At 39.7% G+C, this 17,505-nt stretch overlaps 1 protein-coding gene across 1 annotated transcript in view; it reads left to right on the forward strand.

Moving 5' to 3' along the window:
* Positions 1–17,505, forward strand: part of LOC143136550 (stonustoxin subunit alpha-like) — a 62,384-nt gene that overhangs the window by 33,867 nt on the left and 11,012 nt on the right. The window contains exon 3 of the mRNA XM_076297271.1: positions 16,453–17,505. This exon is cut by the window's right edge and continues 378 nt beyond it. Coding sequence (XP_076153386.1) covers positions 16,453–17,505 — 1,053 coding nt within the window. The remainder of the gene's footprint in view (positions 1–16,452) is intronic.

Raw genomic sequence — 17,505 nt, forward strand, 5'->3', positions numbered from 1 at the left:
TTATAAAACCTTTAAAATCTCTAAACAATCACAAGTAGGGCAGTTCATCACAGTCCATCCATTGCAACTGGACTGATGAAAGGTACACCTGTAGGCTACATTGTATTTGGGAAAAGCAGAAGGTAGCAGTATAATGTATTTATTTATTTATTTATTTATTATTAAACAAAACAATCCCTGTTAGACAAGTGCTATTTCAAGAAAAAGTCCTTGTATATGGGTCTAGAGGCATTTCTTAGTAAAAGTTGGGAACAGGACTTTTTATCATAATTAATAGGGGTGTGAATCTCTCATATAAAAGACGATACGATTCACATCTAGATACATGGGCACGATTCGATACAAGAAAAGATACATGTTCATAAAAAATGATTCAGTATGATTCGATGCGATTCGATGCAGTTCGATGCAGTTGAAGAATGGAAAGCATTCTGAAAGATTTTTTATCATTTGCTTAAGGTGCACATTAATTTTATATTATAAATTATCATGGTCATGTCAATTAGGCAAAAACAAATGTGTGAATATGATTATCTAAACTGAGGTTTGTATCATATACTGTATTGAAATGAAAAAAGAATAGTCTACATTTCAGCCAAACAAAGCAGCCAAATACAACATGAAAATACATTTTTATAGACTTTATAGATTTTGTAGAGTTATATCTGATTGTTTTCAAGGAGCTGTAGCCTATTGTTGAGGTAAGACAATACCGAAATAAAATAAAACGGTGCTTAAGACAATCTTGGCCTTTTCTCATTGCCTACAACAAAATAGGCCTACATATCAATGAACTGGGCCTATTTTGTTCCAAGTCTGAGTGAATATGAACAAAATAATAATAATTTGTACATTGTTTAAGCAGCAAGGGCCAAATTATTCTTTAGCATTAAGGAAATCCCTTCATCAAACGTAAGGCTACTCTACAGACTATCGTTGCCGTTTAAGAATGCTATAGTAAGTGTTTAATTTCGCGCTGGATTTTGACAAACAAAAGAGTAAAAACTGTCAAACACCGACAGAGTGCGAGTTGTCACGTGCTTAAGTTGCGGTAGATGTATGGGTAATGAAGTCCTTTGACGACATTGGGCAATGAGTGTAGCCCAAAACGAACTTCATTACCCACAAATCCGTGCCATGTGTAGTTTCAAAACAGGAAGCGGGATGAACGCGCTGCTTGCAACGTACATCAGAGTCTGAGCGAGCAGAAAAGGTTATGAACCGATTTGTAATAAGTAAATCGATATAACGACCGGTTCATTTCAGTTTTATTCCGATACGGGGCTTCACATATCGATGTAGCCGTATCTTACGCGTTAAAAACGGATACCGATACGTATCGGTTAATCTTTACACCTAACAATTAACATGTGCTGAATCCAACTAACCCTGTTCCCAAGCAGAATTTTGAGTTTTTGACCATCTAATTAGCATAAACAAAATGGCGATTTTGGGCACTTTCTTCGGATGGGCATCATTATACCATGTAAATAAATTAATATTGTTCACATTTGTGCATCTCAGAAATCTCCCGTGGGCAATAAATAAAAAGTAAAGGCTATGAAAAATATAAAAATTAAAAAAGAAATTGTATTATGCTAATTAACCTTATTATCACCTTATTATACTCTTGACTATGTTTACGGTCCTCTTTGGCAAAGAGTGTGGCCTGACTTCATTGGTAAACATCTTCTTCGTGGTGGGTGGACACATGTTTGGAATTTAAAATCATTGGAGTTCCTTTGAACTAATCACGAACAACTGTTAACTAACAAGCTAGCATCATATCCTTGATTCCAAATGGGAAAGATGGCCAGCAGTCACATGTTTCAATTGATTAGATTATCTTAGACTCAACTTCATTATCATTGTGCAGAGTAATGAAAATATATAAGTGTATAGCAGTATGAACAGTATAAATATCAGTAGAATATCGCTATGTTTAAGTGTAATAAAGTGTGTACATTTATAAATATAAATAGAATACTATGGGTGGGATAGGGGCAAAATGTTCGCCTCCTTGTTGTCCCTGTGAAGGTTGCCATCGACATGGACACCTCAACAGGCCCAGGCAAGGAGGCACCGGGGGGGGCGTTGATGGAGGGGTGTGAGGAACCAGTGATGCGTTGAGCAGTTTTCACCATCCTCTGCCATGCTTTCCAGTTGGAGGCAGAGCAGTTGCCACCATACTGTGACAGTTGGTGAGGATGCTCTCAATGGTGCAGCGGTAAAGGTTTAGAAGTTCACCAGGATCTGAGGAGAGAGGTTGTGTTCTTTAGTCTCTTCAGGAAGAAGAGATGCTGGTGAGCCTTCTTGATCAAGGTAGAGGTGCTGAGGGTCCAAGAGAGGTCCACAGAGATGTGGACACCCAAAAACATGAACTGGTGACATGCTTTGTGTGCTAGCTTTTGACTTCCTGAAGTCCACAATGAGGTCGTCCTCTTGGTGTTGAGAGCCAGGTTGTTGTCGGTGCTCCGCGATGTTAGGTGCTGGACCTCCTCCCTGCAGGCTGCCTCATTATTGTTGCTGATGAGAGCAATCACCGTAGTGTTGTCTGCAAACTTGACAATGGTGTTAGAGCCATGTACAGGTATGCAGTTGTAGGTGAAGAGGGAGTAAAGGAGGGCTCAACACACACCGGTGTTCAGGGTGAGGGTTGAGTGGGTGAGGTATCTAATCTAACAGACTGCAGTCTGTTGGTTAGGAAGTCCAGAATCTAGTTTCAGAGGGAGGTATTGATGTCCAGTTCACTGAGTTTGGTGATCAGTTTGGAGGGGATAATGGTGTTGAATGCTGAACTGAAGTCAATGAACAGCATTCTCACATAGGTGTGGCTATTGTCAAGGAGGGACAGGGCAGAGTGAATTGCCGTAAAGATGGCATCCTCTGTGCTCCTGTTCTGGCAAATTCTCTTGAAGCACTCTATACTGCAAACAAAATCTACCTCTAGGTACAAATAAAGTAACTTGAACTTGCACTAGTTATAAAGTTATTCATCTAGCTATTAATTCACAGGACATTCAAACATTTTACTAACACAAAGGTTATGAAGAAATATGGGTAACACTTTATGGTAAAGGTACATGAATTATCATGAATTCATGCATGAATTAATTCATGATTTATGGATTACTTCCTTTATCCTTTATATCCTATTAATCATCAGGAATTGACATGAATTCATATACTCTCATGCATGATGACCTCACGTATAAACAACACATCAACTAAAGCATTAGGTGTGATGGGTATACTGTATAATTGTGATTTATGATTTCTTAAGCATGATCATCATGATTACATGAATTTTAGGATAATTGCTCATGCATTCATCATGTCTGTGGCCCCTCAACTAAAGTAGTGAATAATAGCATGTGTTTAGAGAACTCCAAAGTTATGTTCAAATCAGAATTTGAGCATTGATGACCACATTTTTGGCAGAAAAATAAAGTCATGATCATGGTTAATACATCATAATTCATAATGATGTGCCCATCGTACCTAATACTTTAGTAATGTGTTCATGTATGAGGTCACAAATGACAAACTATGAACTCAGTAAATTCCTGATGATTAATTAGATATTAATGAATGAAGTAATACATAAATCATGAATTAATTCATGTACCCTTACCGTAAAGTGTTACCGAAATGGGTAAAGGACTGTGTAACTTACTCCGAGACTACATACATTACCAACCTAATTCGCTTCAATTATGTAAAATGTAATGTAAATCAGGTTTTATGGCCAAGTATACTTGGGTATACAAGGAATTTGGTCTCTGCATGTATCCCATCCGTGAATTAGTGAACACACAGGTCACACATTGAAGCACTCATTAAGCAGTGAGCTGCCTTGCTACAGTGATGCTTGGGGAGTAATGAGGGGTTAGGTGCCTTGCTCAAGGGCACTTCAGCCGTGGATGTGGGCATGGAAGACTAGTGCTCAACCTTTCCACCACCCACATATTTCCTACTGGTCGGGGATCGAACCGGCAACCCTTTGGTTTCAAGCCCGAAGACCTAACCAGTAGGCCACAATTTTAAACTTTACATTTCATCACTACACATCTTTCTTGACCCTCAAAAAACCATAAGTCTCATTCGTCAAATACCGTGTGCCTGCTCAGTTATAACATTTTAACAATTACATTTTTCAAAGGTTTTTTCAGGTAATTAACATAGGCATAATACTAGATTTTTTTTTTCACAGCCTGTATCCTTGATCTATTGGCCAAGGGAGATTTCTGTGAACAACATGAATTAATTTACATGGTATAATGACATCCGCCCAATGAAAGTGCCCAAAATCGCCATTTTGGCAACCATTTTGTTTATGCAAATTAGATGGTCATAAACTCAAAATTCAGCTTGGGAACAGGTCTAGTTGGATTCAGCACACCTTAATTATGTTAAAAAGTCCTGTTCCCAACTTTTACTAAAAAATGCCTCTAGGAAGCACATATCTCAAAAATATCACCTGTCTATGTCAGTTCCATGCAGTTTTCAACAGCTATCAAGAAGAGAGGTCATGTCATGGATTTTTGTGAATGTTTCTTCTTAATATGCATATGCATAGTTCATATGATATTCAGCTTTATTGTCAATGCACAAATTAAATACCAGCAGTCTAAAACAAAATGCAGTTTTACCCAGTGGTGCAAATAACTGACATGTCCAAAAGGGCCTTCGTGAAATGCGTTGCTAGACTGTTCATACACATTTTAACGGGCCAAGTTGAAGAGCTAGGCTACTGTCCGTTATTGTTTGTGCAAATAATAGGCTGATTCATGTTCCCTTGCATTTTGCAACTATGAGGTCCATGGTTAGTCTGCTTTCGCCAGACCAAGCTCAATCTTTTAAGAAATCGAAAAAGAAATCGCCGGCAGATCAGGCTGAGTTCACCCAGCCTAGTCCATGGTAGAAATATTGTTTAATTTTGCGATTGAGATATCCACGCACTGGCGCCCCCCCTACGACGTGTTCGCCCCCCCGGTTTCAGAGCTATTCTAAATGCAAAAATGCATAGAGGGAGTTATGACAAAACCGTGACTGTTAACAAACTATAAGCTATATAAGGTAGGCCCTATGCTAGGCCTATTACACAACATAAATTGTCACTATGCTATGTAAATAAAATCTCCTTTGGGAACCAATGGCTTACAGTATCAAGCAGACTTAAGCTGCCACCTCTTGGCGAAAAGTTAACAGTTTTGCATATCAGTAGTAATACATTTCACGCAGCTGTGTGAATCACGGAAAGCGCAAATTAAGTGGACACTTCTAAATGGAACCCCAACCCACTGTACAGTAACTCAAGGTCTGTGGCTAAAGCAGCCATAATGAAAGTGTTATCATTGTTTGGATAGTTCACACACACATGTTTTTTAATCGCATAGACTACAACTACCAAGCTGGAATCAAAGCACATCGACTCCCCTCTCACACTTTAAACACGCACTTCGAACAAACAAAAAGCATCTCAGTCTCACGGTATAGCCATAGGCAAAACTGTATCGGACCGGTGTAACGTTGGTAGGCTACTAAATCATCCATCGCAAAGAATGATTTTTGTAGCATGTGCAACAAATATGTGTAGGTACAGCCCTGCCCTGGATACATCTCTCAACGTGCACTCTAAAACATTTGGTTTAAATGGAGATGTAGATCATCACGGGTGCGTTAATAAATCTACATTGTGGCGAGTTGACACAAATTATTCACTTTGACGAATTTATGTAGTTTCAGTCCTAGTTACTTTACTTTGAGCCATGCTCTGAATCACCTTTGAAAATAGAGGATTGAAGTAGCCTAGCCTATATGGGTGTTTGGGAATGAATTTTGACAGATGCTTTTTGAGACTTTGAGCAGAAATGTCCCAGCCCGGTGTTTAGGATGCATCATAGACAGGTTATCTTTCAGGTAGCCTATATATTTTCCATTAGAAAACCATCACGTAGCGAACGTGTTGTGGCTAACTCACTAAGCTCCTGTTAGTAGCCTAGGTTATGGTCATAAGCAAATGAGATGACAGTCGAAAGATACAATTAGTGCTGTTATCAATTTGCTTGGTAGCCTATAACTGCATTTATGGTTTTCTACAAATGCATCAATAATCAAATTGGCCTCCATCACTCAACCAATGCTAACGGTAACATTATTTTACCTACGTCCTAGGCTATTGATATAATTTAAGATTAACGTAGCCTACCTGCAGTAAAAACCAAGCATGTCCGATAAACATTCTCAGATTTATTTCGGCTTCAAGAAGAAATGAGAATTACAGGTCATGCAGAAATCATCCTACCCTTATTAGACGTTATCTGCGGTAAACTACAGTCTTGTCCTTGTAGGAAGGATCTATTGTCTTTCCAACCCACTTTAGATTAACTTCCAACAAAATTACGTCTCACTGCAACGATGCAAAAAAAATTAGTAATTAGTTACAGTTACTAGTTACTTCTTTCAAAAGTAATTGAATTACCTTACCAATTACTGTATAAAAGTAATTAGTTACTAGAGAAAGTAACTTTTGAGTTACTTTTAAGTCTGCTTTTAAAATGTCAATATGAACAGTACTGAAGTCACACACACAATAAACCTATTTTTTAGACCTATTTATTGTTTCAACGGGCCTTCAAATCAATAGCCTTGTGCATGAGTTCTCAAACTTTTTCCGACCACAAAACATTCTACAATGCATGAAGGCTTCCCTGACCTTGTTTTGTGCCACCCTCACCATCTAGGTGGTTTGATAGATATGTATATATATATATACTTTTTGATCCCGTGAGGGAAATTTGGTCTCTGCATTTAACCCAATCGTGAATTAGTGAAACACAAACAGCACACAGTGTACACACAGTGAGGTGAAGCACACACTAATCCCGGCGCAGTGAGCTGCCTGCTACAGTGGCGGCGCTCGGGGAGCAGTGAGGGGTTAGGTGCCTTGCTCAAGGGCACTTCAGCCGCGGCCCACTGGTCGGGGCTCGAACCGGCAACCCTCCGGTTACAAGTCCAGAGTGCTAACCAGTGGGCCACGGCTGCCCCATATGTACAGCACACTGCCTACTGCTTGCCTTCTACTACTACTAGTATGCATGGTGGTGCACTGACACTGATATAGTAAAACTGATCTGCAATATAGACCCTTAGAATGTGAGATAATCATCAGCAACATAATCAGTGTTTAAGTTTTCTTTCAAGGTGCCTGCACTTCTTTTCTTTTCCTTAAAGTGCCTGAGAAGTAATGCTTGGTTTTATTATTTTTCCATTTTTTTGTTAGGACACATCAGACTCTGTTTGCGATTGTTTGATCTATAAAAAATCTGGTTTTTTGATTGATCAAGAGGGGGTACTGTAGAATTCTGGGGTATTCTCACTGTATTCTGATGTGTTCATATGTTACTTCTGTGTGTAGTATACAACAGGGAGAGGTTCATATTATTGTACATAACTGTGCCTTAGGCCTGTGTATCAGCAGGAAGGTCAGTGAGGCCGATGTGTAGGAACATCCGAGGAACATTAGTGATAACATGGGCCGAGGGAGACAGCATGTTAGTATCTCCATCTGGCCAGGGCCGGGTTTTGTACACTGGTTGGCACCTGCCACGTTGGCATGATTGACGTTTGTATGTTTTAGTATAACAGGCTTTGTCTTAGGTTTTGACTCGGAGACGGATCGAGGAAGCGACCCGAGGAGCATCTTCTGTCGGAAGGCTCAGCAGCCGCTTCTAATAACAACCACAACTGTTAGACTCTGCACAGTTTTACTGTTTGAGACTTAGCCTGTGTTCTGTTATTCATTGTTGTACCATCTACAATAAATCATCATTTAATCGCCGATCCTGATCCAGCCGTCAAGCTTTATTGACCATCTTCAATACAGACATCAGAACTAAAACACAACACAAAACGATCGTGAATCCAACATAAGTTATTATTATCATTATTATTGCAATCCTTCTGTAGGCTACATGGAATGAGTTCAATGGGATGTAATGTGAAACAATGTTAAATGGCTTAAATGGCTTATTTTCAAAGCAGTTATTGTCTGCTCACACACACATACAACCTTAGGTTCCCCTGGGGATCAATAAAGTATCTATCTATCTATCTATCTATCTATCTATCTATCTATCTATCCTGCTTTGAACACAGTTGTATTATATAGCATTTTAAGCACCACCAGTTTGGGAAAAGCCTGCGCTTCACAAGTGCTGACCTACCGAAATAAGTTCTAATGCGCATCCGAGGGTTTGGGGTTGTCGCGCACTATGCAGAAGGTTACTCTTCAGCTGATAAGGTGTTCCAGAGAGAAGTTGCATGTTCTGTCGCAGACAAATGAATCCATAACACCACGGACGTCAATTCCGATGTAAACATACTGTGCAAATAACTCAAGTCGCTGTAGTATGTACAGTAGGCTGGTAAGTGAAGTCTGCATTTTCCTCTCGAGTTAAACGTGTGCTTGCTTGTGCCAAGGCTATATATAGGCTACTGTATGTAGGCCTATTGGTGTTGTGGCATGGCTATGTTGTAAGAATGAGAAATTGATATAACGAAGCTTTTGCGCAATAGGCGAAAAAGAGCAGAGATAAAATAAACAACAATGCGCTTTTACTGTAGTGGAGCTTACGAGATGGAAACGAAAGGGAAAAGGCTTTTAAGATCCCCATTTAAATTGTAGCCTAATGCACTCGTGTGTGTTTTAGCATAAATACGAAATAAGGAGGAATGTGAGGAGGCTCCTATTAACTGTAAAGAATGCATCTGCAATCTAAACATGTACACAATCGCTGGAAACACAGCTAATGTCGGGAGACGTTAGATCAGAAGCAGCATATGTGCATCTGTCATCTTGTCTGCAGTCGTTCATTCAAGATCAACAGAGTAACGCAAATAACAAACTCTTTGAAATTTCAGTAATTGTAATTGCGTTACTTGATTTACAAAAATACTTCGTTACATGCTCGTTACCACTAAAAGTAGTGGAATTACAGTAAAGTAAAATTACTCCCAACACTGCAAATGACTACGTAACGCCAATACTGGAAATGCAGCCAAATTATGATGAATATTTGGTTTTCCTTTAATCCTACTGAATTTGTAATTATGTATCGGCGGTTCTAATTGCCGATACTGATGGTATGTGCGTGCCTGTGTGTGTGTGTGCGTGTGTATATGTGTGCACCACCATCTACAGGCCAATGAGTGTACAGTCACTAAATGTACACATAACTTAATTTTTTCAGACCCCCCCATGGATGAAATTCTACGAAACTTGGCATACCCCCAGAGAATGTCAGGTTAATCATACACATAAAATTTGGTGCAGTTCTGAACATCTTAACTGAAGAGAGGGGTGATTAAAGCAGAATGATATTGCATTTTCATTTTTTACCGGGGGGGTGCAAATCACAAATGAGTGATTATGGGCTAGGTTGATGTTGGCCCTTGAGACCAACATACAAAAACTTCTTCATCCTCGGTGCCACGGTTCAGGTAGTTATTTAGGAAAAACTGATTTTTTTTGGGTTTCGGGGGGCCCAGCGCGGGGGGGGGGGGGGGGGGGGGAGTGGCCCCCGGGGACCAAACAAAATTTTTCCGTAAAAGTCTACTGGGGCTACATACCCACCAAATTTCATGTGCCCCGGTGGTTCGGTGTCCCGGGTATCGTTGACCAAAAATTCAGGAAGTAGATGACGAAAAAAAAAAATTGACAAACTGACAATCCCTGTATGACTGCTATGCAGGAGCGTAGCAAGCGTGGGGGATGTGGGTGTTATAACGTACACACTTTTGCTGGAACACGATTCTATCCCCCACACTTTTTGTCAGATTAAAACGAAAGTAAAATATGGAAATAAACGCTCTCGTAAAGAGTTGGAACCGTATGTCTAAAAAGGGCGGGCTCTGATAACGCGCACACACAGAGACACAAATAGGTCTGTTGATTTGATTGAACGGTCATCCAGACAATCGTGTCAGTGAAGAACCACAGTCGCTCTGATCAAATTCTAAGTGTGCGTCTTTCAAAGCTGTGCTGCTGCTTAGGTCTGCATTATAACATCTGCAGTGATCAGAATTGAGGTAGAATTGAAATGATAATTGTTACCACATTATGCTAAACGAAAATTCACGGTCCGACTTACAGTTTTTGTCACAATGTAGAAATGCAGGGAGTCAAAGTGAAAGCAGGGGTGTGCGCACTAAGGCACTTGTTTGTGCAGAAAGGCCTTTGGCTACTGTTCTCAGAGCATTATGCTTTCTCTGTCGATGATCTGCAGCTTTTCTCAAACTATGGGCCTCCTCAACAATGAACCTACTCGTCCACGTAGCCGCAAAATTAGTTATGCCCGGTGCTTCACACGTCTGATCATTTGCAGCAAGATTGAATGGTAGCCTATGGAACCGCGGACTGAAAGAAAAATAAACTATAGGCTAAAAGTTTCCCCAATCAGAAATAGCCTACTTATTAATTTGGTGTCATCAACTATATAGACATAGCCCAGTCAGCACACATACGTCTCCAAGACGCTTGGAAAAAAACTGCTTCATTACATCGCGTCCCATTTAGAACTTACAAACGGCGGTGTCAAGACACATTTGAGTTCTACATCTGAGAACTAAGATTTCCAGCATGTAGAACGCTTATGAGCGCTCATGCAATGTGTGCGTCCCTGCAGCAAGTGAAAGGTAACATGGGCTAGAAGCAACAATAGTTTAAACAATAACGTGGCTTCCTGTAACTATCATTGGAAACAGCATAGAAACTGCTAATCATAATCTTTAAATTGACATTAATTAAGCTGGCTATATGCAACACAATTTATTTATATTCCCTTATGTTTGAGTAGACTTCAAACATTTTTGAATTTGAGCTTACAGTTCTGTCATTATTCTGTGTCCTTTACATTTATTTAATAGGTATTATAGTTAGGCATGTTAATAGTCCAATGATACCTCGAAATTAGGCTGTTTCTATATTCTCTTCAATCTCGGATGTTTTGCAGACACCCCTGGACCCAAGCCCACTCACCGCTCTATTTGGAGTCTTACCGGATACCATCAAGCTATCCAGCTCCAAATCAGACTTTGCTGCATTTGTTTTTCTTATTGCTAGGCGTTTCATTTTGATACACTGGAAAGACTGCCACCCACCCTCACATACACTTTGGATAAGGGATGTGCTAATGTTCTCAAAGCTGGAGAGGATGCGGCACTTAAGGCGAGGCTCTATATCCAAATTCAATAAGATATGGCAGCCCTTCCTTCTGCATGTTGAAACACTGAACTTCAACTCCCAGATCCCTCATGAGCTATACCTTATTTACACAAGAATGCTAGGGCATCCCTGACATTTGCACTCACCTGATTGTGCTGGAGACTTGCTTGGAGATGCTACTGTATACGCATAATATAAGACCCCCACCCCTTCTTCTTTTTCTTCTTATTTATTTGTTTTATTTTTTAATTATTATTACTATTTTAATATTTTAATTTGTATCCCCTGGTGTCATGTCTTAGTTTCAGTTTCTCTGTGTTTGTAGAACAGTACAGTCTGGGTGGGGTGGGTTAGGGTGTGGGTGGGGTGGAGGGTGGGATTGAGGGGAGGGGAGGGGGGTTGGTTGGGGTGGGTACCCCTGTGTTGTGTTTATGTCAGCTTTGCAATGTCATTGTGGAATGGATTTTTACTGTTTCATGTACTCTGTATTGGGAAAAAAACTAAAAACTTTAATAAATAAACCATGGAAAAAAGAAAAAAGAGTGCATTGCTACTGATTGAGCTACATCCCTGTTCCTGTATTTCTGATGAAAATATTCATGTTGATTCTATATTCCGATGTTCTATATCATACTAGCTATGCTTTTTACAAATATGTTTCTGATGGAAATGTGGTGTTTAATTTCCATAATCTTTGTTCAGTGAACGCATAAAACAGTTTGTCAGCAGTCTAAAGATATGCCAGCTTTGTATATAGTTTGGTTACCTACATGTAGCAACCGAGGCTTAAAGACGACAAGTGGGTGCATTCAAAGTCGCAAACATAGGCGAACGTTCGTGATCGATTTGAAACATGTTTCAGTTTGCCTTGAACAGAGGCGAACATTCATGGTCTGTTGCTGCATTAATTAAACACCACTTTTCCATCAGAAACATATTTGTAAAAAGCATAGCTAGTATGATAAAGAACATTGGAATATAGAATCAAGATGAACATTTTCATCAAGGTAAAAGAACAGGAATATAGCTCAATCAGTAGCAATGCACTCTTTGATGCAGGAGATTTTGAAGATGCATTTCTCACAGTTAAACCAAGCTAGATAGATAGATAGGCTACAGTATATATATAGAGATAGAAGGTTGGAGCTTGTGGAACTATAGGCTACATGGTCCTCGCTTTAGAGGGGCTGCAAAATGTACTACAAATAGGCAAGAAAGGTCTTATAAGCGTATTAGTTATCCACCTCTTTGTCTTATACACCATTAACAAGCATTAACAAGCTGCTTGTTAACAATTACAACTGTTAACAAATATGCCTGTAAGTAACTTAAAAGGCTGCTTATTAACACGTACAAGCTGCATGTTACAGTTAGTTAATGTTATTAAAGGAAAACAACAGTTAACTAACTGTTAGTAATGAATTGTTAACTGCTTATTATGCACTGTTAATACCTAATAAGCACATGTTATTCTAAAGCGTTACCGAAACACCTGTTAGCAATCTCTGATGCCGGAATATTCAATGGCTACCCGACAACATCTCAGTGCAAATTCCAAAATTGTTTGTCTATTTATTTCCACGATTCAACACACGAGACGACTGAACACCCAGGCGTTAATATCACTATGTGTACATTAGCCTACAATAGAACATAGTTTGGCTGCAATGGCTTTATTAATTTCTGCCAGTTAGTGCATTTTCCCTGTGTATAAGTTAAAGACTACATGCATTATTGTGTTTGACACTGAGGATAGCCTATCTGAGGTGGTGGTCTGGTTCAAATGAGTTACGTTGTGAAATTGAGAATGCCACTCCGACTAAATCGTTTAGTCTATTTCTTTCTATTGTGAAATTGAAATGAAATATGGACTATTGCAATCAATAATATGTTGAAATTAATTAAAAGGAATCAATTTCTATGAAAAATCTCTGTCAGTTGTGTGTGTGTGTCAAGTTATAGCCTAGGCCTACCGTGCGCATACTGCGCAAAAGCGCCACTCGACCCTAGGCTATTTAATTGTATTGCCTTTAGGCTATGCGCGGGGTGTGTCAACTTTTTATGATCGAGAGACCCCCTTAAAGACAAAAAGATAATTCGAGCCCTGCTCCCAGTGCACATTGCCTGTTTAAGGTTAATACAGTAACTGACACTAATACAGTAACTGGCACTAATACAGTAACTGACACAGTAACTGACACTGATACAGTAACTGGCACTAATACAGTAACTGACACAGTAACTGGCACTGATACAGTAACTGGCACTAATACAGTAACTGACACAGTAACTGACACTGATACAGTAACTGGCACTAATACAGTAACTGACACAGTTACTGGCACTGATACAGTAACTAGCACTAGTACAGTAACTGGCACTGATACAGTAACTGGCACTAACACAGTAACTGATACAGTAACTGACACTGATACAGTAACTGGCACTAATACAGTAACTGACACTAACACAGTAACTGACATGGTCATGGCACTGATACAGTAACTGACACTAATACAGTAACTGGCACTGATACAGTAACTGGCACTGATACAGTAACTGGCATGGCCATGGCACTGATACAGTAACAGGCTCTAATAGAGTAACCATCCAAGTTATGCCTTAACTAAACAATTGTTAAATAATGTTCTTGTTAGTATGTTATTGTTTTTGTACCGTTCTAACTGTATCTTTGTATGATAACATTGTTAATGAATGTTTCAGACCATGATGCTTTCCTTTAATGATGTCTTCAATGACATTTGCCTTTTGAGTAGGCTATAAATTCCCACTAACAATAGTATGTGACAAATAACCACATTTAAGGTCTATTTTTAAATGGTAAATATTTACATGGTCCAAATTTTGTTTAGTATTATAGACTTTTCTGCATATGTATTACATTGAGCAAAACCTCCAGACTTTCCATAATTTTGCGCATCTGGAAAACAGTATTTCATAATTAGGCCTACATATCTTTCCTGACTTCCTAAACCTAAATTTACATTTATTAAATTAGCAGACACTTTTATCCAAAGTGACTTACATATGTCAATTATATTACAAAGTCCATTGTCCCTGGAGCAATTCGGGGTTAAGTGCCTTGCTCAAGTGCACAACGGTGGAAGCCAAGAATTGAACCCTCAACTTTTCTGGCTACTGCATGCTAGCCTAGCTCCTTAGGTCAGACCACCTCTGAAAATGTCAGAACAGCTCTTATAGCACAACATTGTCAGTTAAAATGCTACATAGTTCATACCGCTGCTTTAAATGTGTCTGGGTAGGCAGCCTACATACTCTATTGTTCACATAATATGGGTCATTCCATGCCAAATCAGATAAGGTTGTTGCTGCACTGTCTCAGATTTTGTTCAAATCTTGTCTAGATCATCAATGGGTCTTAAAACCAAGGCCTGTGAAATATTTCTGTGCAAAACTTATGTCTTCATATCTTTTTTAGACCTTGAAATTCTTTCAGTTTTACAGCTTGAAAAACATGTGCCATATTTGGGTATTAATATCTTGACAAATAGTATCCCTAGCCTCCTCAATTTTTCTAGGGTGGAAGACCAACTCATAAAAAGCATGTGTAAACAATTTAAATTCTGTACTAAATGTTTCCTGATTTTCAAAAGGTTGCTAGATTTCAGAAAAAAATGCATTAAGTGAGATATTGAGGGTATTACAAACTTTTCATTTGGTATCAGTCACTATTTCCTCTTCAAATACATCAGTTTATTAATGTTTTCCCACAATTTGAAGTCTCCACATGAAATGACCATGACAATAATAAGGATAAAACAAGGCGTGTTTGTATTTTTGTGTCATTTTCAGTCAACTGAAATGGTTTGTGGGGTACCTAGTAGGACCATAACAATCTATGTGGAAATAGCTACATGTAAGTATTTGTGTACCAAATAAAGTACCAATATTGTACCAAGTCCCATTCACAGAATAAATGCAGGCAGTTACAGGTGTTTTAGGAACACCAAAATACATAATAAGGATAAATCAAGGTGTGTTTGTATTTTTCTGTCATTTTCAGGCAACTGAAATGGTATGTGGGGTAGTGTTTCACCTGAGGGTGCTAAAATCTATTTTTGTAAATGTTTGTCATGGCCTTTTGTTTTGGAGACTTCACATTTTGGGACAACATTAACAAGGGATCCTCAATATCACTTTTTTTGCATGTTTTTTTCTGAAACTAGGGACTTCTATAAAACCAATGAGATTGTGGTACAAACTTTTAATGATTGGACTGCACTTAGAACATGTTTGTCTTCCATTCTACAAAGTTTGGTGAGGCTAGGGATAATACTTTTTAAGATATGAATGTCCAAACATGGCTTCCAAGATAAGGCCTTTTAGAGAGTGTAAACAATTAAGGGCAAGAAGTCTATGAAAACAATATATTGAACAAAAATATTTTACATGTTTTAGTTATGGAACCAAAACATTGTGTAGACAAATTCTGAGGAAAATCGGAGTCGGTGCTACAACCATTTTTCTGGATTTTGTCTGATTTGACACGGAATTACCCATATGCCACCAACACCATCACAACCTCACATTTGCCACCAACACCAATCAAGCGCACCTAGATAGATAGATAGATACTTTATTGATCCCCAAGGGGAAATTCCTCCGCCATTTTTATAACCACCAGCCGCCACTGCCATACACACACACACACACATACACGCACACACACACACACACTATGACCGCCTACCTATGCCTCTATGTTAAGACTGCCACTGCATGGCCATTAGTGCCAGTTACTGTATCAGTGTCAGTTACTGTGTTAGTTACTGTATTAGTGCCAGTTACTGTATCAGTGCCAGTTACTGTACTAGTGCTAGTTACTGTGTCAGTGTCAGTTACTGTGTCAGTTACTGTATTAGTGCCAGTTACTGTATCAGTGCCAGTTACTGTACTAGTGCTAGTTACTGTATCAGTGCCAGTTACTGTGTTAGTGCCAGTTACTGTAGTTACTGTATCAGTGCCAGTGACTGTATCAGTGCCAGTTATGTATCAGTGTTAGTTACTGTATTAGTGCCAGTTACTGTATCAGTGCCAGTGACTGTATTAGTGCCAGTTATGTATCAGTGTTAGTTACTGTATTAGTGCCAGTTACTGTATCAGTGCCAGTTACTGTATCAGTGGCAATTATTATATCAGTGCCAGTGTTGGTCATACAGCTGGTGTCCTTCCTCTCATTCCAGGAATCAGCCTCTGGAAGAGTGAAGACATCAAAAACAAAACACATGTCAGTCCTCAGCCCAAAACGAGATTCAATGTGTCAGCATCGGAGTCCCTCAGTGAGAAGATCAAACTGCTAGATGTGAGCGCCTCAGTGAAGCTCAGCTTCTACAGTGGGCTGATAATATCGGCTGGCGGTTTTGCCAAGTACCTCAACGAGAAAAACTCCTCCACTCGCCAGTGCAGTGTCACACTAAACTACCACGAGACCACAGAGGTCAGAGAGCTCATGTTAACTGAACTGGGTGCTCCAAATCCTGAGGTCCTCAACAAGACAGACGCTACTCATGTTGTGTGTCAGGTGATCTATGGGGCCAATGCACTCATGGAATTCCAGGAAACAGCCAGAGATGCTTCAAGCAAGCAGGATATCCAGGGAAAACTAAATCTTATGATCAACAAAATCCCAGGAATTGGGATCAGTGGTGAGGGAAGCCTGGATATGAAGGATGAAGACAAGGAGAAGGTGAAGAACATGAGCTGCAGGTTCTATGGTGACTTTCACCTGCAAGAGCTCCCCACTACATTTGAGGAGGCTGTGAAGGTGTACAAAGAGCTGCCCAGCCTGCTGCGGGAGAAAGGAGAGCAGGCCGTGCCTGTGAAGGTCTGGATGTATCCACTGAGCAAGCTTGGTGACACAAATTCCAAGTTGAAGACAATGATCTCAGATCATCTGGTGTTAGCAGTAGAGAATGTGATGGTTGATTTCCACCAGGCTGAGATAAGAACCAATGACCTGCTGGAGAGGAGCAGACAGATCAAGGCTGAAGACATCGTCCACAAACTGGAGCAGTTCCAAAGCAGCCTGAGGGTTTTCACTGTTGAGTTCCTGCAGAAAATGGGAGACCTGATCCCAGCCATCAGAGGAGGTGAGAAGGAGGAAACGACCCTGAGAGACCTCCTGAAGTCCCAGGATGCATCTGGCTTTAGTGAGAAAGAAATGAACAAGTGGCTCGATGGAAAGGAGACTGAGATCAACATTGTCTCGATGAACATCAACAAACTGAAGTCTGAGA

The sequence above is a fragment of the Alosa pseudoharengus genome, unplaced genomic scaffold (assembly GCF_046254945.1).
Source record: "Alosa pseudoharengus isolate Yale_2024_CS ecotype anadromous, Long Island Sound unplaced genomic scaffold, YU_APseudo_1.1 YU_APseudo_1.1_scf_1, whole genome shotgun sequence".
NCBI lineage: Eukaryota > Metazoa > Chordata > Actinopteri > Clupeiformes > Clupeidae > Alosa > Alosa pseudoharengus.